The sequence below is a fragment of the Dama dama genome, chromosome 4 (genome assembly GCF_033118175.1).
Source record: "Dama dama isolate Ldn47 chromosome 4, ASM3311817v1, whole genome shotgun sequence".
Taxonomy (NCBI): Eukaryota; Metazoa; Chordata; class Mammalia; order Artiodactyla; family Cervidae; genus Dama; species Dama dama.
Window position 1 is genome coordinate 60,777,214 of NC_083684.1, and position 24,270 is coordinate 60,801,483.

The 24,270-nt window shown below is 57.9% G+C and overlaps 1 protein-coding gene across 1 annotated transcript; it reads right to left on the bottom strand.

The window, feature by feature from the left end:
• Positions 1-227: 227 nt before the first annotated feature.
• Positions 228-19,915, bottom strand: LMTK3 (lemur tyrosine kinase 3). Its single transcript, XM_061136142.1, has 15 exons — positions 19,642-19,915; positions 18,603-18,736; positions 18,188-18,338; positions 17,620-17,696; positions 17,024-17,142; positions 13,784-13,871; positions 13,056-13,204; positions 12,609-12,693; positions 12,387-12,508; positions 12,099-12,248; positions 8,911-11,411; positions 5,523-5,932; positions 3,906-4,041; positions 3,622-3,759; positions 228-361 (listed from the first exon to the last, which is right to left on the bottom strand). Exons 1-15 carry the CDS (start codon positions 19,715-19,717, stop codon positions 345-347), a joined length of 4,353 nt encoding a protein of 1,450 aa, XP_060992125.1. The 5' UTR covers positions 19,718-19,915; the 3' UTR covers positions 228-344.
• Positions 19,916-24,270: the final 4,355 nt, after the last annotated feature.

Consider the following 24,270-nt stretch of genomic DNA (forward strand, 5'->3'; position numbering starts at 1 on the left):
GGGGCTGGGAGGGGGTAAGGAGGGGCCTCCGCTGTGCAGAGGGGCTCCAGGCCCGAAAGAGTTCAGTTCAGTTCCAAGAAAGGCGGCTCTCCAGGGAGGGGCAAGGGGTTTCCTGCCTCATTTGGCACCAAGGGGGTCAGGGGGCTCAGGGGAGCCGTCCGGGGGGCTAGGGGGTGGGGGGCCAGGGCCTCCCGTTTGGCACATGGTGGGGGAGGGGGAGGGCCCAGTCTCGGGGGCCTCCCCGGAGGCGGTGTCTGTGGTGGTGGCAGTGGCTCCGTCGTCCACAGAGGATTCTACTCTCAGCCCCTCTTCTGGGGGTGCAGGGGGGTCAGGTCTTTGGGGAGTCAGTTCTCCACGGGGCCTGAGGATGGAGGAAGAAGAGGAAGAAATGGGATTACTAGGCAGAAAGGCTCATGGCTTCTGGCTCATCAGAGTAAAAAGCCAAGTTCTCATTGTGGCCCACAAATCCCCATGGTCTGTCTGCTCTGTCTCTTTTCTGTCTTCATTTACTCCCCCCACCCCCACCCAACTCAATCTGCTCCAGCCACACTGGTCTCCTTCCTTGCTGTTCCTCCAAGCACCGCCCTACCCCAGGGCCTTTGCACTGGCTGTTCCCACCACCTGGCACACCCTTAAGCCCTTCCCATAGAACTCAGGCCTCCACCCACGTGCCCCCTCTTCAGGGGCCTTCTCTGGCTGTTCTCAGTCAAGCAGTCGTTCCTCACCCCTGATTGTTTTGTTCTGTTTTTGTTTTTTTCTGTCATGCGGCATGACTTCTGGGATCTTAGTTCCCTGACCAACGATGAAACCCAGACCCTCAGCAGAAAAAGCGCTGAGTCCTAATCAGCAGGGAAGTCTCTGAACTATAGCTATGTTCCTTCATGTCTCTCCTCTGGGATAATCTCAGTCATTGTCAAAGAGCTAGCTTCTGGTCTGCTTGCCCCTGTAGAATGGAAGACCTGAGAGGATGGGACTGCATTTGGTCACTGCTGCATTCCCAGCATCCAGTAGAGGCCCTGCACAAAGGCTTCTGCCAAAGTTTCCCACCACGACCCCTCTCATGAAAGGAGAGTCCCTCACCCATTCGACAGATCCGGAAAACCGAGGCCCATGGGGTGAAGACTGTTGACGAGGGCTACATGCCAGACATCCTCCCACTACACCTCATACTTCTCACCTGAGTCATCACCCTCACTCCCAGTCCCTGAGCCTCAGTTTCCCTCCTCTTTGTTTTATTTTACTTACTTTTAGGCCGCACTGCCTAGTTCATGGGAGCTTAGTTCCCTGACCAGGGACTGAACCCAGGTCCCCCTGCAGTGGAAGCGTGGAGTCCTAACCACTGGACTGCCAGGGAAATTGTGGTTTCCCTCTCTTTAAATGAGGATCATGACCCTTGTGTTTTTTTTTCAAGGAGTAGGAAAGCTCTGGGATTCATAGCATCACTTAGCACCCAGGGAATATGTGTGATGTGGACAGAGCCAGGCTGAGCACAGGGGTCTGAGGCAGAAGGGGGCTCTGCCTAGCCCCCCATCCCAGCCATAGTCTCTAGAAACCAGCTCAGCAGCCCAGCTGCAGTGGGAATGTCTAAGGACTGAGTAAACGGATTTGGGGTTTTGCATGACCTGGCCGGCCCTCCCTCTTGTCTCCCGGTGAATAAAAATGAAGTCATCCCGGACTGCCGGCCCTGCCAGCCTCAGCCCTGACTCACCACTTGGCCAGTGTCCCCATGCCCTGGAACCCTTGTGGGGGCCTCCGAGAGGACCTCTGGGAGGAAGTGACATTCGGGGGTGAAATCTTAGGATGCTGCCAAGTGAGGAATCAGCCTGAAGCTGGCTCCTCCTGCCTTTGACTCTGCATGTCTTCTCTCCCTCCTGGACACTCACCCTGGCCTCCTCCCCAGCCTCCCTGCCTCCCTTGGCCTCCACAAGGCCCGGGAGAAGTCTTCCTACCTCTGGGACTGAAGCTGCTCCTCCCATGCTCACAGTCCTCCCATGGCTTCCTAGGGCCCCCAGGACAAAGCCCCCTCCCCTCAGCCCACCTTCAAGCCCACAAGATCCATCTTGCTCTCTCTCACCTCCCCCCACCCACTTCCATCTGCCCCACTCTCCAAGTAACCCCCAGACACACCGCTTCCCTTCTGTTCCATGAACCAGCCAAGCTCCCTCCTGCCTCAGGCCCTCGGCAAGCTGTTCCATCGGCCAGAACACTGTCCCCTTCCCCTTCACCTAGTTAACAACAACCAACCCCTCAAGTCCCTGGTTAAAGGGCCCTTCCATCACCAAGGACACAAAATCCTTTCCTCTTGGCATCTCCTTTCTCAGCGACCCTGAGTTTTGCACTTATTCATTCACCATGGGACTGTGGGGTCAGTGCTGTGGGTGGGATGGAGGGGGGGCTCACTGATCTTGCCCAGCATGGAACATCCCCCTCACCCAGTGCCTGCATAGCTGATGCTCAGTAAGCATCTACTTAATGCAGTAACAGCTACCAGTTAAAGACCACTGCTGCATGCAAGGGGAGGATTAAGCCATTTAATCCCTTTAACAATCTTATGAGTTAGATCCTGTTATCCTCCTCATTCTACAGAAACTGAGGGACAGAGAGAGAAAGCGACTCACCCTAGGTGGCCCAGCCAAGAAGTGGCAGGGCCAATACTTGAACTCAGGCCCAGTGTAGCGGAGCCAGGCATGGAACCCTCCCTGAAAAGAGCCAGTTGCCCCTTCCACCTATTTAGCTCTGTCCTCTGGGAACACCTACACCTGCCTGGCCCAGGACGTTCCCCCAAAGTGGGTGAGGATTAGCAATATGACATACGTAAAACTCAAGAAAGGAACCGGACAAACACTGACTGCTGGAGAAGGCATGGACTCAGCTAGGTTTGTACCCTGGCTCCTCATGCCTCCGTACTTAAGCCTCAGTTGTCTCTTCTGCAAAATGGGGATGAGACTAGAATCCAACCTATGGGATCATAGGCAGGATTAAATGGGTTAAGATGTTGCAAGCAAACTCTAGGGTCTATGTGAGTGCTTGCTGTTATCGCTATGGGAATCCCCGGCCCTGGCCTCTCTGCTCTTGTTCCTACCAACTAGCTTTGAGCCTCCTGACTTGCTCTGTCTCCTTGTCTGCCTCTGACAACCTGTACCCCTCAAACGGAGAGGGGAACAGAATCACGCAAGTACCAGACAGGAATCTGAGCCCAAAGATGGGTAAGAAAAAAAGAAAAAAGAACAAGAAAGAAATAATCTGGGACTTTCTCGGTGATCCAGGGATTAAGGCTCTGCACTTCCACTGCAGGAGGCGCAGGTTCCATCCCTGGTCGGGGAGTTAAGATCCCACTTGCAGCGCAGTGGGGAAAAAAAAACAAAACCATGGACAAGACTAAGAGGAGATCCTTACAGAAGGGAAACTGAGGTTCAGACAAGGGCGTGACTCCCTAAACCCATCTGATAGGCATCTCTTGGTCTGAGCTGATTCCAGAGTTGGGTGGGCGGGGTTTCACTGGTGAACAGTCAGAGAGAGAGGGAAGAAAGAGACTGCGAGAGAGGCAGGCAAATGCAGAGAGATGGGGACAGAGAGAGATTGGCAGAGGTGAGGCAGGGCCAAGGATCTGAAGCACCGTACCTGCGGGCCGGGCGTCGGGGGCCCGGGCGGGGGGCCCCGGGGTCTCCAGCGCAGGCGAGACGGAGAAGCGGGAGAAGCACAGGGGGGGGCCTGGCGGGGGGAGGAGGGGGAAATCCTCCGCCCACTCGAAACTGCCTCCTAGCGTGGGTGAGAAGAGGAGAGAAGGCAGTCAGCCCCTCAGTCACTCCTTCAGCCCTGCAATATCAGCTTCTGCCCTCCGACCCCGCCCCTCGGCAGGCCCCGCCCACCACTGCTGGTGCCACAGGCCCCGCCCCGCCCCTCACCAAAGCCGCTGTCGTTGCTGGGAAACCCATCTCCGGGGGTGGCGGGGTGGGGAGGCGTCGGGGGCGCTGGGGGCGTGGACGGGTCCGTGTCCCCCTCGGGGGGGCCCTGGACACTCAGCTCGTTGGTTGGCGTCTCCTGTGAGGGCAGGAGAGGAAAGGAGGGGGACGAATTTGTCACTCACTGCATCCCAACAAGCAACAAACCCCGCTGACATTTCTGGGGCTTCAGGCATGTCAATTCACATTCTCTCTCTCTGAAGATCCCCTACTAGAAGCCGCAGGCTAGCTTTAACTTCACCCCAGCCTGAGGCTCTTCCCTAGACCACGGCTACACAGTCCACCGCAGGAACTGCCTCTGAGCTCCTTAACGCGCTGCCTCCACGGAAGCCCCTAAGCCAAGACTATCTCTGTAAGTCCCGCCCCGATCCAAGACCTTACCCATGTCCTAGATCTCTGCTGCAGGCGTCCAAGTGCTGGCCGCAGAACTACCTGGCCCTATGGTCTTCCAAACCCCTAACCCATTGTGAGCACCTCCGGACGCTCCTGTGGGCCCCTAAGCGACCCTCTGAAGTGTTCCCGCTCCAGCCCTCCAAGCCTCGTCCCTTGGTTTCAGTGCCTTAGGCCTCAGCTCTTGACCCTGTTCTCACTCATCTCAGGACCTTAGTATGCCCCACCCTAGTCCACAAGCACCATTTTCTCTTCAACAGTAAACTCTCAGGCTAGTTACTTTTAACACAATCCTCAATCTCCATTTCATTAGTTCTGTCCCATCCCTGAACCCACTTACTGCAGTTAGCATCTTAACACTACAAGCAGCATCTCTAAGCCCTACCTGCAGCTTCTCCGTGGCCCGCACCTAGGGGATAAGATCCCTTCCATTCTGAGCCCGCCCTTCAGGCTCCACATCCTTAGAGCGCTGGTGAACAAACCCCGCCCCGAGCTTCATTAGGTTCCACCTCCACTTGCAGACCATGCCCTAATCCTCACTTTCTCCTTTGTTGTTGTTTAGTCGCTAAGTCAGGTCCGACGCTTTTGCAACCCCAAGGACCGTAGGCCACCCGGTTCCTCTGTCCATAGGATTTTTCAAGCAAGAATACTGGAGTGGGTTGCCATTTCCAAGGGATCTTCCCGGCCCAGGGATTGAATCCGAGTCTCCTGCATTGGCAGGCGGATTCTTTACCACTGAGCCACCGGGTAAGTCGTCCACTTTCTCCTTAGCCTCTGACTAGCAGGTACCACGCTTTTCTTCAGGGTCCCTTCTCTTCTCCAGGCCTCTCCCTAGCCCTCCAGCACCCACACCTACCCCAGGCCCCGCCTCTGCTCTGGACTGGGCCCTACCCCCCCGACCCCGCCCTACCCCACCCTATCCCCCTAGCCAGCCTCCACCCTCAGCCTGCAAGCCCCGCCCAGCCCGAGGCGTGGCCTTCCTCCAGGCCCCGCCCCCACACTCAAGGCCTCATCCAGTCCTCCAAGTCTCGGCCCATCCCCTAGCCAGTTTCTTCCGCGCCCCGCCCTCACCCTGCAGGCCCCGCCCCAACCTAGACGCAGTCTTCATCCAGGCCCCTCCCCTTCGCAGAAGGCACCCCGGGGGGTCCCGGGCCCGCAGCCGCAGCGAACCTGGTCGAAGAGGTAGACGGTCACGTCCCCGTGGAAGGAGACCATCTTGCGTTTCCTCTCCAGCTCGCTGTCCTCGGGTTCGTCGGCCCCGCGTGGAGACTTGAGCAGTCCCCGCAACGGACGGGCCGCGTCCGCGTCGGCGCTGCTCACCACGACGGGCACCGGGGCTGCCCGTGCTCTCCCGGGGCCCCGCGGCCCCGCCGCCGCGCCCGCTGCCGCCGCCTCCTCGTCCTCCTCCTCGTCCTCGTCCTCCCCGTCCTCCTCCGACGGCCCCGGCGCCCCCGCCCCGCCGGCCTCCCCGCCAGCCGCCCCGGCGTCCGCGCCCTCCCACGGGGGCCGCCGCGGGCCCGGCCCCGGGAATGGCGTGAGCGTGAGCGGCGGCAGCGCCAGCGAGAGTCGCGAGAGCTTGGCTGCGAGGGGAGAGAGTCGGTGAGCTCCAGTTCTCGGGGAAACTGAGGCGTGCCCTCCCACCTAGCTGTGTGTCCTCAGGTAATCTGAGGCACAGTCTGTTTCCACCCTTGTGAACCAAAAGGTTGCACTGGGGTTCTCCCAGCAGAAGGGGAGCGATCTTCCCCCTAATCCAGTGCTTAACCCTCCCCATGTCTCCTCAGTGCCCACAGCACAAAGCCTCAGCTTCTCCCCAGGACCATCAGACCCCAGTGCCCAGGCTCTGCTGACCTCTCCTGGCTCTGTTGCCCCCTCCTTCTGGCTTGACCTCCATCCAGCCACATGGGCCACCCCCCATTCCTCCCACCTCTGAGCCTTTGCATAGGCTGTTCCCTCTGCCTGGAAATTCCTTACAGAACTCAAGTCCTATGCATCATCCAGCTCTTGTCTGGACTTTTAAAGCCTTCGGGGATCTCCCAGGAGGTCAGGCCAGGCTACCCGCTCTGCACTGCGTAGTACCAAACACCTCTCCTTCCGAGCAGTTGATCTCAGTACAGAACTCTAATTCTGCGGCACTGTGATTAATGTTTGCCTTGCCACAGAACAGAGACTGAGTCGTGCTCGCTCTGGCTGCATTCCCAAGCCCCAAGTATACAGAAGTACTCAGTCAATATTTGTGGGATTAATGAATGAATGTTCCCTGCTATACAATGTTGACCAAGGTACTTTCTTTCCCTTTTTGGCCCTGCATGGCCAGAAAATTGGGGTGTCTAACCATCTCCAGGTCCTTTCTCTGCCCTACGACTCCTTAATCTTAGTCTGCTAAGAGAAAGGACTTTAGGTCCCTGGAGGAGGAAACCTCACTTTAAATCCCAAGCCTACCCTGCTCTCTTGCTATGTGTCCCTAGGCAAGCAGGTCCCCCTCTCTGAGCCTCCGTTTCCTCACTGGTAAATGGACAGGGGCCACCCATCCCTCCATTACTGCATAAGTGAACTCTGCAGGCCCTGTGCAGGGCGATGGTGGGAATGAGAAGAGGATCAGGGCAGAGCAAGGAGAAAGGTGGATGTGGACTGAGTCACTCTGCACCCCTCATTCACTCTACTCCAGCTTCACCAGCCTTTTGTTATTCTCTGAACATGCCAACTTAGTACCCATCTCAGTGTCCTCTGCCTGAAACATCCTTCTCCCAGATGTCCACCCGGTTCACTTCCTTCAAGTCTGCTCATAAGTTGCCTCTTCATTGAAGCCTTCCCTGACCACTCATCTCAAGGTGATGGGGTGGGGTGGAGCTTTATAGAGGGAGCTATCAGGGGCTTGAATACCCAGAGGAAGTACAGGGTAACAGTCTTTAGAAATCAGGAAGGCTTCCCTGGGAAGGGGAAATTTGAGTGGGCTCATGAAGGATGAGTAGAAGTTCACTGTTGCTGTTTTTTTTTAAGGCTATTCCCAGTCTCTTCTCACCAAACACCAATTCCCCGCCCCCACCCCAGATCCTCTGAGGCATCTGAGTTGCTCATCCTCTGTCATTTTCATGTGGCCCAGGGTCTCTTCTGACACAGCTGGTTGCAAACTCTCCACAACAACCTTGAGGAAAGGGTAGTATTCTAATACCATGGGTTTGAGGAAGGAAGGTTCTGGGCCCAGTCCCCTTCGTGACCTTTCCCTCTTGAATCTCAGGCTCTTCTGGCAAACAGAGATGATAACCCTTCCCTCAAGTATGGCTGTGAGGTTGCCAATATGAAACTGGCCGGGTCATACCAGTATAACTTTCATACCAGGAAATCAGGCCTCCAGGTGATTCGAGTGGAACCACAGTCCCTAATCTCTCTCTCTCTCTCTTTTTTTTTTTGGCTGCGCCACATGGCATGCAGGAATCTTAGTTCCCTGACCAGGAATCGAACCTATGCCCCCAGCAGTGGAAGCTTGGAGTCCTAACTATTCCTATGTTCACATCTAAACAGGGGCCATTTATCTTTACTCTCCATTTATCTTCTCTTACACTGTCCCTTCTCTGTGACAAAACAGCCACTGTGTTCCTGTCAAAACTCAAGTTTTAAGAAAAGGCATTTCTCCTAGGCTCTCAGGCCACCAGTACCACGGTGGGCAGGGCAGGGTCTGAGGCTCCCTGGGTCCCAGCCCTGGGCAGCTCAGAGCCCGGCACCTGAGAGGCCTGGCACACTGATGAGGTACTTCAGCTTGGTGGAAAGTTTAAGAGAACATGCACTGGCAGCCCAGCCCACAGAGAGGCTTCGTTTGAATTCGTTTCCACCATCAAAACACCCAGAACTTTGGCTTAAAGGGGGAAAGCAGCAGATTTGGCAATACTGGGTGGGCATTCCCGAATGAAGCTTATAAATGGCTACATTTCTTTCCCAGTTCCCACCCCACATCTCCCAGCTCTTGTTCATTCATTCATTCCCTTATATTATCTGTCACCCTTCCCCCCTCAGCATCTGAGTTCTCGATCCCTGACTGACATGAATTGTGATATAACGGCTGGTGCTTAGAAGTGCCAGGCACTGGGTCAAAGGCTTTGGAAGTCCTAACTCATGTAACTCTCGCCATCCTCTTGGATGGGTGCTATCCTTGTCTTCTGCTTTTGGCAGATGAGGAAGCTGAGGCATGAAGTTTCTCCAAGGTCACAGAGCTAGAGAGGGGAGGAGCCAGGGTTTGAGACCAGGTAGTGTGACTCCCCATGGACTGCAGCCTACAAGGCTCCTCTGTCCATGGGATTTTCCAGGTAAGAATACTGGAGTGGGTTGCCATTTCCTTCTCCAGGGGATCTTCCCGACCCAGGGATCGAACCTGGGTCTCCCGCATTGTATGCTTTACCCTCTGAGCCACCAGGGAAGTCCTAGTATGACTCCAGGGTCTGCCCTCGTTAGCGGTCTGACCTGCCTGGTACCCGGTAGGCTGAGCTTCTCAACCTCACTCTACCTCTTGGAAAGAGCTGGGCCTCGGCCCCCAACCGTGCTTCCATGCTCCCGGCAGCCTGCTCACCTTTGATCTGCTCGCTGTTCCCCTGAGGGGGTCCCAAGTCCAAGAACAGTCGTGGCATCTCGGGGCCCTTCCTCTCGGGCTTGGGGGGGTCCCCGTCTCCGCTGGGTGCCATGTCTCCGCCGGGCCTGCTGTCTGGGGCCCCGGGCTCTCCCTCGGAGGCCGCCTCCGGCCTGACTCTCAGGGGCGCTGGCTCCGGTCTCCTCGGCTGCACTTCCAGCGGCGGCAGGGGCGGCTGTGGCCTCGTGTTGTCGGCCCATCCGGCCTCTGCGTCCGCGCCGCTTCCGGGGCCGCCGCCGGGGGCCATCCCCGTGCCCACTGGGGCTTGGCCCCCACTCCCGAGGTCCAGCCTCCCAGCCCCGGGGGCTCTCGGTGCCCCCCCAGTCTCGGGGGCTCTCCTCTCGGTCCCGGGTTCCGGCACCCTGCTCCTGGGGGCTGGGCCAGCGGGGCCAGGGGCTGTCTCCCCGCCGTTCAGGGCCAAGACCACCGCGCTGGGCGCCGGGGCTCTCTCCAGTGAGGTCTCTGGGGCTGGCTCCCCGTTCGTGGGGGCTGGAGCCCCACTCTCGGGCATCTTCTCCCAGGGCCCTGGGGCTCTCCAAGGCCCAGTCTCTGGCAGCCTCTCCGGGTTCCTGGGGAGTCTCAGGCCCCCATTCTCTGACCCCGCCTCGATCTTTGGGGGTGTCAGTCCTCCATTCACCAGCACTCGCTCTTCTCTCTCTGGGGGCCCTAGGACCCCGTTCTCCAGCACTGTCTCCTCTCTCCTTGGGGGTGGCAGCTCCCCATTCGCCAGCACTTGCTCTTCTCTCTCTGGGGACCCGGGGTCCCCATTCTCTGCCACCTTCTCGTCGGCGCCCAGGGCTCTCGGTCCCCCGTTCTCCAGCACTGTCACCCCGTTTACCGGGAGGCTCAGGCCCTCGTTCAGGCTTGGGGCTTGCTTCCCGCTTTCTGGGACTGGGGGGTCCCGGCTCGGGCCCGGGGCTTTCTCTCGATTCCCGGGACCTCTCCCCGTCTTCCGGGGCCCCTTCTCTCCCAGGAGGTTCCTTGTCACGTCCTCCCTCAGGGACATCAGCAGCTGCTCGGTGCTCACTTGAACTACGAAGGTCGGCTTCTCCCGGGCCCCCGGGAGCGGGAGGGGACCCGGGTCTGGGGGCGGCCGGGGCGCTCCCGGGTCGGGGGGCTCGGGGGGAGCCCGTGGTCGAGGGACCCCTTCCTCCTCTGCTGCCCCCCCGCCGGGGAAGGCTCCCTCGGGGGAAAAAGGGGTCTCGGTCTCGTAGCCGCTGTCCCCCGGCTTGGGGCCCGGAGACGACAGGCCTGAGCCGGGACTGGCCACGGCCGAGGAGGGGTCGGGGGACACGGCTGGGTCCGCGGGGGCCCGGGGAGGTGGCGGCGGGGGGGGGGGAGCGGGAGGTGGCCCCCGCCCGGGGTACTGGGGCGCCGCCGCCCCCATGAGGGGGTCCAGAAACTCGGGGGGGGCCGAAGCGGGGGGGTTCAGGGGCAAGTCGGCCAGGGAGCCCCGCTCGGCCCGCAAGGATGAGTCGTCCTCTGGGGGATGGGGGCAGCCAAGAGCAGGGTGGCCCCCCCAGCCTGCAACGGCATCCCCCCGCTCCAGGGGCAGGCAGGAGCAGGCCCCCTCGCGGCTGCACAGGGGGCAAGGTAGGGGACCCCGGCGACTGGGGCCTCCACCAAGGCTGCTGCTGTCTTCCCCCGGGGAGCTGCCCTCCTCCTCCTCCTCCTCCTCTTCGGCCCACGGGGCGGCCCCCCGCTCCCCCAGCACCTCGGCAGGGTCTCCTGCCAGGGTCTCCCCGGCGCCCCGGCCCTCGGGGTCCCAGCCACTCAGGAGGAAACCGCCGGATGCGGAGGACTGGGCCGGGAAGGGCCGGGCCGCCGGGAAGAGTGGGGAGGCCCAGGTCTCGGACACCAGCTGAGGGACCTCGGAGGGAGCCTGGGGGGCCTGGGGGGCAGGCACTCCTGGGTCTAGGGGGTCCCAGTCATTGGGGAAGAGGGGCTCCGGTGGGGAGCCGTGCTCCTCGAGACGGATGTAGTATTCGCTGCTCACGGAGGGGCTGCGGGCACTGATGACCGGCAGCACGCTGGGCGTGGACAGCGCCTCATAGAAAGGGTTGGAGGGGTTGGCGTGGGGGGCCGGGGGCGCGGATGCCGGCTGCCAGGTGGGTGCCCCCCCGCCCCGACCGGCCCCCCGCCGTGCCTTCTCCCACAGGCACTCAAGGTTGAGGCCACCACTACTCTCGGTGACCGTGAGCACGTCGTCAGGGTCAGCCCCAGGGAAGCCATCTAAAAGGGGGAACGGAGAGGAGAGGGTCCCCGGGCGGGGGGCGCTGTGCTGAGGGGGCCAGGGCCAGGGGAAGGGACCATCTCGGGGTGGGGGTGGTGGCGGTGGGGGCCTCGGGGGCCGCTCAGAGAGCAGGTAGGTGAGCTGCAGCTGGAGATCAGAGGCTGAGGGACGTTGGGCAGGGGGCCGCCAGCATGACTGCAGGATGTCGTACCTGGCGGAGAGGGAGGAGGCAAGAGTGAGCAGGCAGAGTCCCAGCTGGGGTGGGGGGCGGTCCCCAGGGGAGGCAGAGACCAGGTGGGTAGACACCCAGGGAGACGAGAGTCAAGACCAAGAGAGGGGAATTCCCTGGTGGTACAATGGTTAAAGATTCTGTGCTTCTACTACAGAGAGCACAGGTTCGATCCCTGGTCAGAGAACCAAGATCCCACATGCCCTGCCCTGCAGCCAAAAGAGAGAGAGAAAAAAAAAAAAAAAGACCAAGGTGGGAGACAGAAACCAGAGAGAGAGGGACAGAGACTCAGAGAGAGGGGGAACAGAGACCTAGAAGAAGAGAGGACAGCAAGGCACAGCAGGGAAATGATAGTTAAGTGACAGTTAAGGCGGCCTTCTGGTTGGGTTACAAGTTTTGGAATCAGAGACAGGCAAGCAGCAGAGGTCTTCTAGGGTCAGAGAAACTAGATTTGGAGACCAGCTGTGTCACTCCATGCTTCAGTTTCCCTTCCTCCAAGTAGCAAGCAGATGTTGGCAGAAGGGGTTGGGATGTCCCCACTCCAGTTTAGGGCTGGCAGCACATGGTGCAAGTGTGCAGGGGAGAGTGTGAAATGAAGTGGAGGATTCTGGGATCATCCCGGGCTAGGAGGTGGAAGGTCAGGGGTCAGGGGTCAGGCCCGGCCCTCACCAGTAGTCCGCATAGGGCAGCTTGAGCCTCGGCCGGGCCAGCTTGACGTGCTGCTGCCGGACGACGAAGGCCAGGACTTCCTCGTCTGACAGGTGGCGGTAAGGCTGAGCCCCAAATTCAAACAGCTCCCATAGAGTCACCCCTAGGGACCTGCAGGGAGAAGAGAGAGGTCAGAGCCCCGCCCTGACCCTCCAGGGAGCCGCCCCCCTCCCCGGGCCTCAGTTTCCCCATCTGTAGAAGCTGTGACACTTCCGCCTTCCTTGCCCTCTGTGCCCCCCAACCCCTCACCAGATGTTGCTCTCGCGGCTCTGGTCCACCACCATGAAGGTCCCGTGCAGCTCACCAAGGAGCTCGGGCGCTGCCCAGCGCAACGGGATCCACAGGCGCTCGGGGGTCAGGTAGTAGTCCTCCTGGGGGGGGGGGGGGCAGGTCGGGGCGCGGTCAGGCGGGTCGGGGCACCCCCCACCCCAACTTGTCCCCTTCCGCGTCGTGATGGAGGGCAGCCCCCACCTTGTAGTTGCTGTGGGCCAGCCCGTAGTCTCCGATGCGCACGGTGAGGTCGGAGGTCAGCAGGCAATTGCGCAGGGCCAGGTCGCTGGGGGCGGGCGAGGGGGCCAGGTAAGAAGCGGGCAGCTTTGGGGAAGCCCGACCCGCTACTTAAATAGAGTGCGCCCAGTTTCCCCGCACTAGTGGGTCTTCATTTTCTCACTCCTCCTCTCCTCCTCTCCTCCTCCCCCTCCCCGACACCGCCCTCCCTTCTGTGACCCCGCCTCCCTCACTAACCCCGCCCCTTCCTGACCCCGCCCCACCGCTCCTGACCCCGCCTCTTCCCCCCCCCTCAACGTGGGTCTTCCCCCGTTTTGTGTCCACCCCACCCCCCTCAAGCCTCCTTCCCTCCTTAAGCCCCTCGCCCTGCCCCCTCGTCCCAATTCTGCCCGGTGGCTTCCGGGCTGCCACCTGTGCACGTAGTTGTGAGAGTGGAGATGTGCGAGCCCGCGGGCGATCTCCAGGCCCATCCTCTGCAGTGTCCGCAGATCTCGAGGGGGCAGCTCAGGGGACAGGCCCTCGGGGGGCCTCTGGGCCCGGAGGTAACGCTTCAGGTCCCCCTGGGAGAGAGGGCAGGGAGGGGTCAGTCCCACCGCCCCCTCCCAAGCATCGACATATCCAGCCAACCTGAGGCAAGGATGGGGCAGCCGCTGCACTCATTGGCCGCCCCTCTGGGCTTAAGTTTCCTCTGCTGCTGAGAAACACATAGTAACAGAACCCACCCTCCTCACGTGCTAGTCAGGGCGTGCCACCTGGGGTCCTTGTTTTCCTGTTTAGTCGCTAAGTCGTGTTGACTCTCGCGATCCCATGGACTGTAGCCTGCCAAGCTCCTTTGTCCTGCCAGGCTCTTCTGACCATGGGATTCTCCAGGCAAGAATACTGGAGTGGGTTGCCATTTCCTTCTCAAGGGGATCTTCCCAATCCAGGAAAGGAATCCTGGTCTCCTGCATTGCAGGCAGATTCTTTACCAACTGAGCTACAAGGAAAGCCTGGGGGCTGAGGGCTCATCTAAGAGATGCTATCTTGTCACAGGTGTCGCTATGATGATGTCATTGCGAATGGCCCTGAGCCCCCACCGGGTCCAGCTCCTCACTCTGCCCCACCCCCTCCCCCTGCCCCACGATCCCCCAGACCCTCACCAGTTGACAAAACTCCATAATCAGCAGAAAGGGCAATGTCTCCACGCAGACGCCCAGGCACTGGAGGACATTGGGGTGTTGCAGGCTCCTGCGTGGGGGTGGGGGTTACCTGGGTCAGGAAACAGCCCCTTCCATCCGACCCCAGCCTTGTGTCCCACCCCATCCTCCTGGCAAAACCAAACTGTTACTTCAGCTTCTTGGGTCTCATTTTCCTTACTTCAGAGTTAACATCCCCCCCCTCCACACACACACACACACACACACACACACACACACACACACTCCTTCCCCATATCCCCATCTCAGGTCCATCCCACTGTCTCCCAGTCTCCAAGCCAGACCCTCAGGCACCTCCTTGCCCCTTCTTCTGGCTCACCACCCCCTCAACCTTTCTTCCTGCCCCCTGATTCTTTCCCCTCCCCTCCCACAGCCCCAGCTCAAGCCTCCTCCTCACCTCCTGGACTCTTCCCAGCCTCCTCCCAGCCTCCCTGCCTCCACTCTCTCCCTTTCAGCCTGTCCCTGATGTCCACCTGTTCACGACCCTCCATGGCTCCCCAGTTGCCCTGGGACAGAGCCTGGCTCACTCCTCAGTCTTTCCTGCCCCTCTGCCTTTCCCAGCATCACTCTTCACCCCTGTGTACTTCTCCCTAGACTCACAGGTGCCTGCTTAGGCTTCAAGCCTTGTATACCTCTCTCTGTGGAGAACACTCCACTCTCATCAAAGTCCTTCTCGTCCCCTAGTGTCAACATCCTTTCCTCAAGAGAGATCACTGCCCTTCCCTCAACACTGGGGGATGCCCCTCCTTTATCCTCTCACTGTAGCTAAGAGTCAGGTTGGGGGAGCAGGTTTCTGAATGCTATCTCCACCTTTCCCAGGCGTGTAACCTCACAGAAGTCGCTTGGCCTCTCCCTCAAATGTAAAATGGGGATATTCATAGGAATCCCCTCATAAAGTTGTGGCAAGAAATTTAATAGGATGAGAGAGGAGCTGGCACGGAGTGAAAGATGCTCACTATTAATACTGATGTATTTTACCATACTGTCTGATTCTCATCTTGTCCTGCATTTCGACTGCGTTCTCCTGCCTCACTGCCTTTGTTCCTGCTGTTCCCTCTGCCTGGAACACGCTTCCCACAGTGCTTTGTGAAACTGATTCATCCTAGTGAGGCCTGCCTTTCCTACAGTTCCCATCCCAGAGCTCCTCCATCTCCATCACATCCTGCCTTATTGCCTCAAGGCACTTGTCAGTCTGTGATATTTTCCTGATAAAATTTATTTTCTTCACTGGCTCATTTATTGTGTGTCCCCTCCACTAGGTGGCGAGCTTTACAGGACAAGGATTTGGGGCTTTTTGTGTGTGTGGCCAGGTCCCCTGTGCCTAGACTAGTAGGTGCTCAATAAAATCATGTGGAATGAAGGATTTTACCCTGATACATAACCCGAGGGTCTATGGAAAGATTAACACATCCAGGGCTTGCAGCCCAGAACCTGGCTCGAGGAGGGTAGAACACTGGGGCCTGGGAGGAGAGAGGTTGGTGGGGTGGGGTTGTGGATAGTGGCTTCTGCTCCTGCTTGGGAGACGACTAATGAGATAAAGCTTTCCTAAAGCACCAGCATGTGCTGGGGCTTGAAAAAAAATGATTGGAGCTCCCATCATGGGGAGACTTAGGATGGCAGATGTAGAAGGAAGCTTGGATCCATTGCACACCTACTAATCTGAGCCAAGGCTGGCCCCTTCTGTTATCAAATCCTCCTAACAACCTTGCTAGGCAGGATGATGTTTCCCATTGGATTCAGGGGAAAAGGGAGGCTCAGAGAAGTAAAGTAACTTGCCCAGGGTCACACAGCTGGTAACGGTGCCAGAGCTGGGATTTGCTCTCAGGTCTATGGCTCATCCAGCAAACGTCTACTGAGGGCCAGCTTGTAGCTGGGTGACAAGACGTACCCTGAGCTGCCAGTATAGTCCTGCATTCTCCACCTGAACTTTCTGAGAAGGTGGGAATGTTCTCCATCTGAGATGTCTAACGTGGGAACCACTGGCCATATGTGGCTCCTGAGCTCTTGAAATGTGGCAAGGGTAGCTGAGAAAGACATCTTGAATTTGACTGCATTTTATTTAAGATGAATTTAAATAGCCATATGTGGCTGGTGCTTGCCAGCATGGGTTGAGGGGGGGGGGCAAGTCAATGGGTACATGGATGAAATAATGACACACTAAGATATGTGTGATGAAGAAAATACACAAGTTGATATGATAGAGCATCCCAGGGCCCTTCTTAGGTGGCAGTGTGTGTGTGTGTATAAAGGAAGGCCTTTCTGATCTGAGACCCAGGGAGGAAAAGGGATCCCACCATCAGAAACTGGGGGTGGGTAAGCCAGGAGCAATATTCCAGACAGAGGGAACAGCAAGGACAGTAGCACTGAGGCTGGTCTATGGGAGGGTCAGTGAACAGGGCTTGTGGGCTGTAGGGACAGTTAGGATTTTGTCCTGTGAGTCACAGGAAACCACGGGAGTTTTCAGAGGAAAAGGTTCATAAAGTCTCAGGGCAAAGCTCACTTTTACAGCCCTCTGTTAAGAGGTGCCCATATACACACCTTCTCCATGCCTGGGCACTCAGTACCCCACAGGGCATATATGAGCAGAGGTTTAATTAACCCTGATCTAGAAGCTCTTAGAGTGAAGACCAGATAGGAGAGGGATAGCGTCCTGTCTTCCCAGACCTCCCAGTTCAGTGGGGACAGGCGTGGGGGGACAGTGGCCATTTAGTGCACTCAGAACCCTGGTTTGTGATTCTGATTCTGCCCTTCTTAACCCACAGGCAGGGGCCCGAAGAAAGAACCACCATCATGGACCCTGTGCCAGGCAAAGGCCCGTTTTGCATCCTCTCAGCTGCCTTCTACATGAGGCTGCTCAGACTTCCTGGACTCACTTTCTAGATGAAGATACTGAGGTTCAGAGTGGAGAAAGACAGGTATCCAGCTCAGCTTTTGTGCTGAGCTTTTCCCTCGCCTGTATCACACTGCCTTCATGTCCCTGTCTCTGGCCCGAGGAAGACCCTGAGGCTCAGGGAGGGAAATGATCTAGACTGATTGGCACAGCCAGGAAAAGGTACATCTAGGATTTGAATCCAGAGTTGACCCCACACTGTACTCCTCCTGCTCCCAAACATTACCGCCAGGAGGCACAGACTCAGATATTCGGGCCTTCAGGGCTCCATGTCTACCTAGAGGTCCCCATACCTGTAGGGCTGTGCTTCCGAGATGAACTTGCGCTGCTCCAGGGGCCCTGCACTGGCTCGGAGTTCCTTCACCACCACCTGGGCTGGGGTGTAGTCGGAGAAAATCTCTCCCAGGATCACCTGCTCAAGGAGGACCCAGGAATCAGTGCCTGCAGATTCCCTAGCCCCATCCCAGGGAGTGCCCTCCACCCCACCATATGGCTCCCAACTTCCCTCTCCTTTCCAGCCTCTTCTTTCAACTCCCACCACCCTCCTATCCCCACCAGATGCGGGGTGGGAGACTCACAGGCCCAGACTCCGATGGACGCAGGGACGGGTGGAAGGATGGACAGACGGACGCGTGGAGAGCCGGATGGCGAGGCGGAGTGGTCAATGAAGTGAGGAGGGAGGCGCTGACCGACAGATGGGGGGGATGGGGTGGGTGGGAGCTGGTGAGAGGTGAACAGAGGGGAGGGCAATGGGTGGGCCGAGGGGGCAGGGGGAGGAGGCAGGGGGCAGATGAGAAGTGGTGGGAGCAGGGGCAATGGACACAGAACAGGAGAGTCGCCCTGGATTGTGTAGAGACCTGACCTCCCACCCCCAGCCCCACTTACTTACCTTCCCAAACCAGCCACTCCCAATCTCCTGTAGGTAGCTGAGGTGCTGGCGGCTAAGGCCCAGGGGGGTGGTCATGTCTGGCGTGGGGAGCAGTAAAAGGGGAGGCACCTGAGCCTCTCTCCCCTCCCAAGTGCCACCAGCATCCCCTAACTCAGAGGGGACCGGGGTCAAAGCAGACAGAACAAATCTCTTTTCATTGGCTGCCCCAACATTCCATGAAGAGATCTCAGTCTCCTCATTGGCTGCCCACAAGTTTCTAGTATCCAATCCGTTCTTCCCTTTGGTGTCCCAAGATCCTATGACTTGACTTCAGCCGGCCATTGGCTCTGCCTCTGACATTAAGATCTAGGCTGACCTCATCATGGATTGCTCCACAAGAATCCCCAAATCTGGTTTGGGGTTAAGCAACAGCTTCTACCAAAATGATCTTGGAGTTGCTTCAGGCTGCTTCCAAGATTTCAAGGCTCCCACTTCTGCCTTTCCCTTTGATTCCCTGAGGGAGGGCTGTCAGCTTCTCCCACCCTGAACTGTGGGGCCACGGGATCCCAGTCAAGGTGCAGGGCCATACCTGAGTGTGATGGCTGCGGGGCAGGCATTGGCAGCGAGACCTCAGCCAGGGGGAGAATGTAGACATCAGGCAGTGACTGCGAGGAGGAAGTCTCCTCGGCGGGGGGCGTGTACTCCCCGGAGCAATCCTCCCCTTCTGGGTTCTCAAACTCCTGGGGCCAGGAGGGGTGAGGGGTGGGAGAACACAGGGCTGAGACCCGCCATGGTCCTTCTCATCAATATTATTCCCACCTTTCTCCCAACTGTCCTCCAATCTCAGTCCAATTCCCATCCAGAGTTGGATCTTGCTGTCACTTCAGGCCTGAAGGGCTCTCAGACTTACTGCCCGGCTCCCCCGGTTGTGGGGGTGGGGTGTAGCGGAGGAAAGGCCTTGCTGGAGTGTTCCTCCCCACCTTAAATTCCCTCCTGCACCTCACCTTGAAGCCGACATCGCCCCGTTTGCAGCACAGACAGGTGAGGAGGAGGAAGATGAAGGCCAGGAGGCCAGAGCAGGAGATGAGGACCACGGCATAGGGAGGAGCCAGAGGCGCCCGGCCCAGGGCGAATCCGTCTGTGGGGACATGGCTGGGCTGGGCTCGCGTCTTCACGCCCCTGGTTCCCGGATTCCTTGCCCCTCCCCGTCCAGTTAGTCTTGACTACAGCTCCCATGATGCTCTGAACCCAGGGGCCCCCTTGGCAGAGGAGCCGGGTGGCTCGGGGCATTGTGGGAGTTGTAGTTTGGGGGCCTTCTCAAGTGGTGAGTTGGGGGTGGGGTCCCTCCTCTCGCCCCAAGCTGGGACCCCCCCCCACCCCCACCCCATCACCTCACCCTCAGGCTTGGATGAATTTCAGTGAGGACTGAGGGAAGGAGGAGTAACAGTGGAGCCTGGAGCACTCAGAATTTAAAATACGCTCCCCCGACAGCCTTCTTACCCCCTATTTGAAGAAGAGGATGAGCCCCCAGCTGCAAGCTGGGAGAAGGTGCTCGCCCCATGCTGGATCCTAGTTACGGGGGTTGAGGCCTGTCACTTTTAGGGACGCTTGGAGCACACACATGTCCTCTGTTCCCAGCCCCAGGTCCAGAGTCGGGAGCTCCGCAAGCCTTGGGACTCCCCCAAAGCCGGAGACAGCCTCCAAGGCTGTGTCCCCTTTAGAAATAGTATTCCTCCTCTCTGTCCCCAATTCTCCCAGAGGCCCTGACCTTCCCCAGCTTCCTGCATACACCTGCACACACACACGCGCGCGCGCGTCTGCACACACACATGTTGCCCGAACGGACCCCCTCCCCACCCAGCCCCCAGCCTTCCTCCCACAGGCCCTGCTGACAGAGGCACCATTCCTGCGCCTCCCCAGGCCCTGGCTCGCTGCGGGAAGACGCCACACAGGTGACGGAGCCGGAGCCCCGCAGACAGACCCCGGGGCAGGCCAGGGTGGGGGTAGGGGCCACTGGACAGCCGGATGGCCCGACAGACTCACCGGGGTGGGCCGGGGACGCCAGGCAGCCGGAGGCGGAGACGGCCGCGAGGAAGATGAGGGCGCCGGGGGCAGGCATCTTGTCGAGGATGGCAGGGAGGTGGAGGTGGTGGCGGCTGGGGAGGAGGGGGGGGCGGGCCCTCAGCCCCCAGCCATGGGGACCCGCGCGACCCTGGCCTCCCCCCGGCCCAGGAGAGGGGCAGGAGGCTCAGGACAGGGGGAGGGAGGGGCTGCTTACAGGCTCAGGGACCCCCCTCCCCCTCTCTGAAGGGACAGACAGATGAAGGGATGGAGAGACAGACAGAGGAGAGGAGCCGGGGAGCCGGGGTTGCTGGGGTGGGGGGGGAGAGGGTAGAAGAGGGGGGGGGAGAATGAGGGCCCCGCCCCCGAGGGCAGCCAGGATTGGGGGAGCAGAGAGCCTGTCAGAGGAAGGGTGGGAGGAGGGAGGATGGAGGGAGGATGGAGCGTCGTCATAGCAACTGGCTCCCCAGTAGCATTGGCTGCCAGGAGGGAGGGGAGGGGGAGGGACAGACAGGGACCAGCAGACCCTCGTGTGGGGGGACCCAGGGCCCACCGTGCCTGGCCCGGACGCTGCTGTGACATGCCACCGGCACGGACACGTGTGCTCCGCGCCAAGATGCAGATGTCCGACAGGCACACGCAGCCCACACATGGCTGACCCACGTCGCAGAGACCCTCACAGACAAGCACAGCACATACAAAGGTGGACAGCGCTCGACAGACGGGGACACGTACACGTCACACACAAAGACGCAGGGATGATGGGCTGCATTAAGCACGCACAGGCAGGCCGGCCCCCGGCACAGATGCACCCGGCCACGCAGGAGCGTCAGCGCATCACAAAGACCCACACACGCCACAGACAAAGTAAAGCCCCAACTCCACAGACACGCACACCACAGAGATCCACGCAGACACCATGGTGACACACCAAGGCACAAAGTCACGAACACAGACATTCCACGAACAAACGGGCAACAAAGGAGACCCACAGACACACACATCACACAAATACACAGACATGCATGGAGACACACACAGGATACACACTAGCACAGACACAAGTATCCCAGTGCACAAATGTACACAGATACACAGCAGATACAAGGAGAGACATGCATATCACATATGCGAATACACACAAATACACAACACACAAAGATACACACATCTCTGACACAGGCTCATTTCACTCACATGAATACAGAGACACAAGTCACATATACAGATTACACATATACAAGCACAACTCACCCATGGGTATAGATGTACACTACAAAAAATATACAAAGCTACACAAATCATGTCCAAAAATACACACACACAAATACATTACACTGATACATACATATCACATACACATACACACAGCCACGCACATTATACGTACAGAAACACGCATAGACAACACAGGCATACACACTGAACACACAGATACACAAAGATACATCACATACCTTAACACACGCGGACACACACATCACAAATGTATACAAATTTCACACAAGGTTACAAAAACACATTACCCCAGTGTAGTCACACATTACATACACAAATACACCCAAACAGAACACATACAAAGACACACACAGACACACGCATCACAGGTACCCACATTTCTATAAGTTTGTGCAACCTTTACACAACCAAAGGTGCTTGCCTCACAGAAGATACATGATCATAGTTTATTTAATTTATTTATTCTTAGGAGCATTAACTGCGCGCCAGGCATTGTTCTCAGCGCTTCACACATATTGCTTTTAAATCCTGACAACTGCCCTCCGAGACACATTCTTTTACCATTCCCTTCGTTCAGATGAGGAAACCAGGCACTGCGAGGTGCGGACATCTGCCCCAAGGCACACAGCCGGGAAGTGGCTGAGTGGGGACTGGAACTTGGTCCCTTAGGGACGCAGACAAAACAGACAAGGACGCACACATCACGTGCCAGGCCGCCGCCGTCTCGGGGTCACACTCCCCCGCCCCCGCCCCCGCACAGCACCCCGAGCTGCAGACACACCGGAAGCACGGGCGCCCACCCTGCGCGCGGACTTCTCTGTAGTCCCTGAGCCCCTGCGTTGCGTCCCTCTCCGCTGAGGCTGGGCCGGAGCTGCGCATCGCAGGCGCAGCCTCACTGCACACCGCGGAGGCGGCCCAGACACCCCATCCCCAGCACGGCCCGCCCCTGCCCCCGTTCCCCAGCAGGTGTTCAGGACCCGCGGGTCCCAAACGCAGCCAGCGCAATTGGGACTGGCAACCCCAGGGGAAGGGGAGGGAGAGGGGTTCATTGAGCCTTCTTGAAAGGGGGAGCTCATTGGAGAAACTGAGGCAGGTTCATCACACCAGGAGTGGTGGGAAGGAGGGGGTGCCGGGACCAGCGCTGCAGGGTGGACTGACCATATGCAGGTAGAGAGTACGGAATTGGGGGTTGGGGGATGAGGAAAGATGCAATTGTCTGCCCCTGTGGCTGAAGGGCAAAGACTCTGGCGGGAGCAGAGGCTTATGGGAAATGTAGTCCCATCCCTGAGGCTTATGGGAAATGGAGTTCTGGTTCCTCCAGAAGGGACGCTCAGCTTAATGTTTTCTACCCCCCCCCCCCCCCCCCCGGCCGCAACCCCCAACCCCGGAAGAAGCAGAGGGTGGGTGAAGTAGTAGGAGCCGGGGCTCCGCTGCCTGGATCTTTGCAAACGAGTTGGTCAGAATTCTTGAGTCCTAGGGAGAGTACAGGCAGGACTGCAGTCCTAACTCTGGCCCTGGCTTGCTCTTAGTTATTCACTCATTTAACTTATTTATTCACTCAACGTTCATTAAACCCACTGTGCTCAGCCAGGACCTATGCCAGAATTTGCGGGTGCAGCATGTAACCAGTCAAACCCATTTCCTGCCTTTGATGGGGGCGGGGTGGGGGGCGGTGGATGTGTGTCAGAGGGGCTTATAGAAGGTCTGCTAGAGTTTTTCAAACTGTGAACAGTGAGCCATTACCAAGGGCTGACATCAAGCTTTCTGGCTGAGGCCAGTTTTTGAAAAATAAAGCAGAATAATATAGAACTTGCAGGGGAAATACCCATGTATGAAACTTTTATTTTCTGACAGGAGGCTATAGATATAGATATATACTCCCCCCCACCCCCCCACATACACCATTATGGGTCACAGCAAAAGAAACAAGGGGGATTCCCAGATGGCCCCTGGGTAAAGAATCTGCCTGCCAATGCAGGAGACGTGAGTTCAGTCCCTGGGTCAGGGAGGGACTGGAGAAGAAAATGGCAACCCACTCCAGTATTCTTGCCTGGAAAATCCCATGGAGAGAGGAACCTGGTGGGCTACAGTCCATGGGGTCACAAAGAGTCGGACATGACTTAGCAACTAACAACAACAACATAGCAGGCCAGGCACTGATGCTCAATCACCCTCATGGGACCCTTCCTAAAGTGGAGGCGGCCATTGGGCAAACTGTCTTACAAATAGTCATGAAACTTGTAACAGTGCTAAATGCAATAAGGAAGAGCCTGGGAGAGAGGAGCTGTTAGGTTGGCGGAGGAGTCCAAGGAGGCTTTTTTGGAAAGGTCACAGTAAAGCCCAGATCTGCAAGGGGAAGGAAAGAGGCTGGAGGAGAGCAGTGCAAAGAGTACTTAAGACAGAGAGAAGAGCGCTGGGAGTGGGTCTGAGGCTGGGCAGCCCTTGGGGCCTCAAGACGTGAATGAGAGGCTGATGTGGCTGGATCTGAATGAGCAGGAAATGGGGGCATGAGTAATGAGTAAACTGGAGAGAGACAGACGGGTGAGCAGGGGCTGGCTACAGGGGCCAAGCCCTGTGAGCAATTTGGATTTATCAGTCAATAAACAGCAGTGCAAGAGCTCTTAGCTGGGGAGGGACAGGCTCTGACCCTGGATTCTCTGGCTCTCTACCCCCTATTCAGTGGCTCTGGCCACACTGGCCTTCCATTCTCTGGATCTCTACCCCCTATTCAGCGGCTCTGGCCATGCTGGCCTCCTTCAAGTTCCTCCCATATTCTGAGCACAGTCCTACCCCAGGGCCTTTGCACTTGCTGTTTGCTCTTCTCCAGTGGCCACATGGCTCCTCCTTCACCTCCTTTAGATCCATATTCAAATGTCACCTCCTCAGTGAGTCTATGAAGCCTCCCTATCACCTTATGAATGACTGCACCTCCCCCATCTCACACATGGAATCCTGCTTTTTTTCTCCATCACATCACCATTATGGCACACTAGATCTTTCATTTTTTTAAAAAAAAATAGTTATCATTTATTTATTTGGCTGCATCAGGTCTTAATCATGGCACATGGCATCTTCATTGTGTCACATGGGATCTTTTGTTGTGGCTCACACTCTCGAGTTGTCGCATGTAGGCGTAATTGCTCCATGGCATGTGGGATCTTAGTCCCCGGTCAGGGATTGAACCCACGTTCCCTGCATTGCAGGGAGGATTCTCAACCACTGGACCATCAGGGAAGTCCCTAAATCTTTCACTTCTTTGCTTGGGTTATTGTCACCTCTCCCTAGAGACTCATGAGGGCAGAGAACTGCCTCTCCTGTTCCCTGCTCGCTTCTCAGCACCTACTGGAGTCCCTGGCACATGACGTATTTACT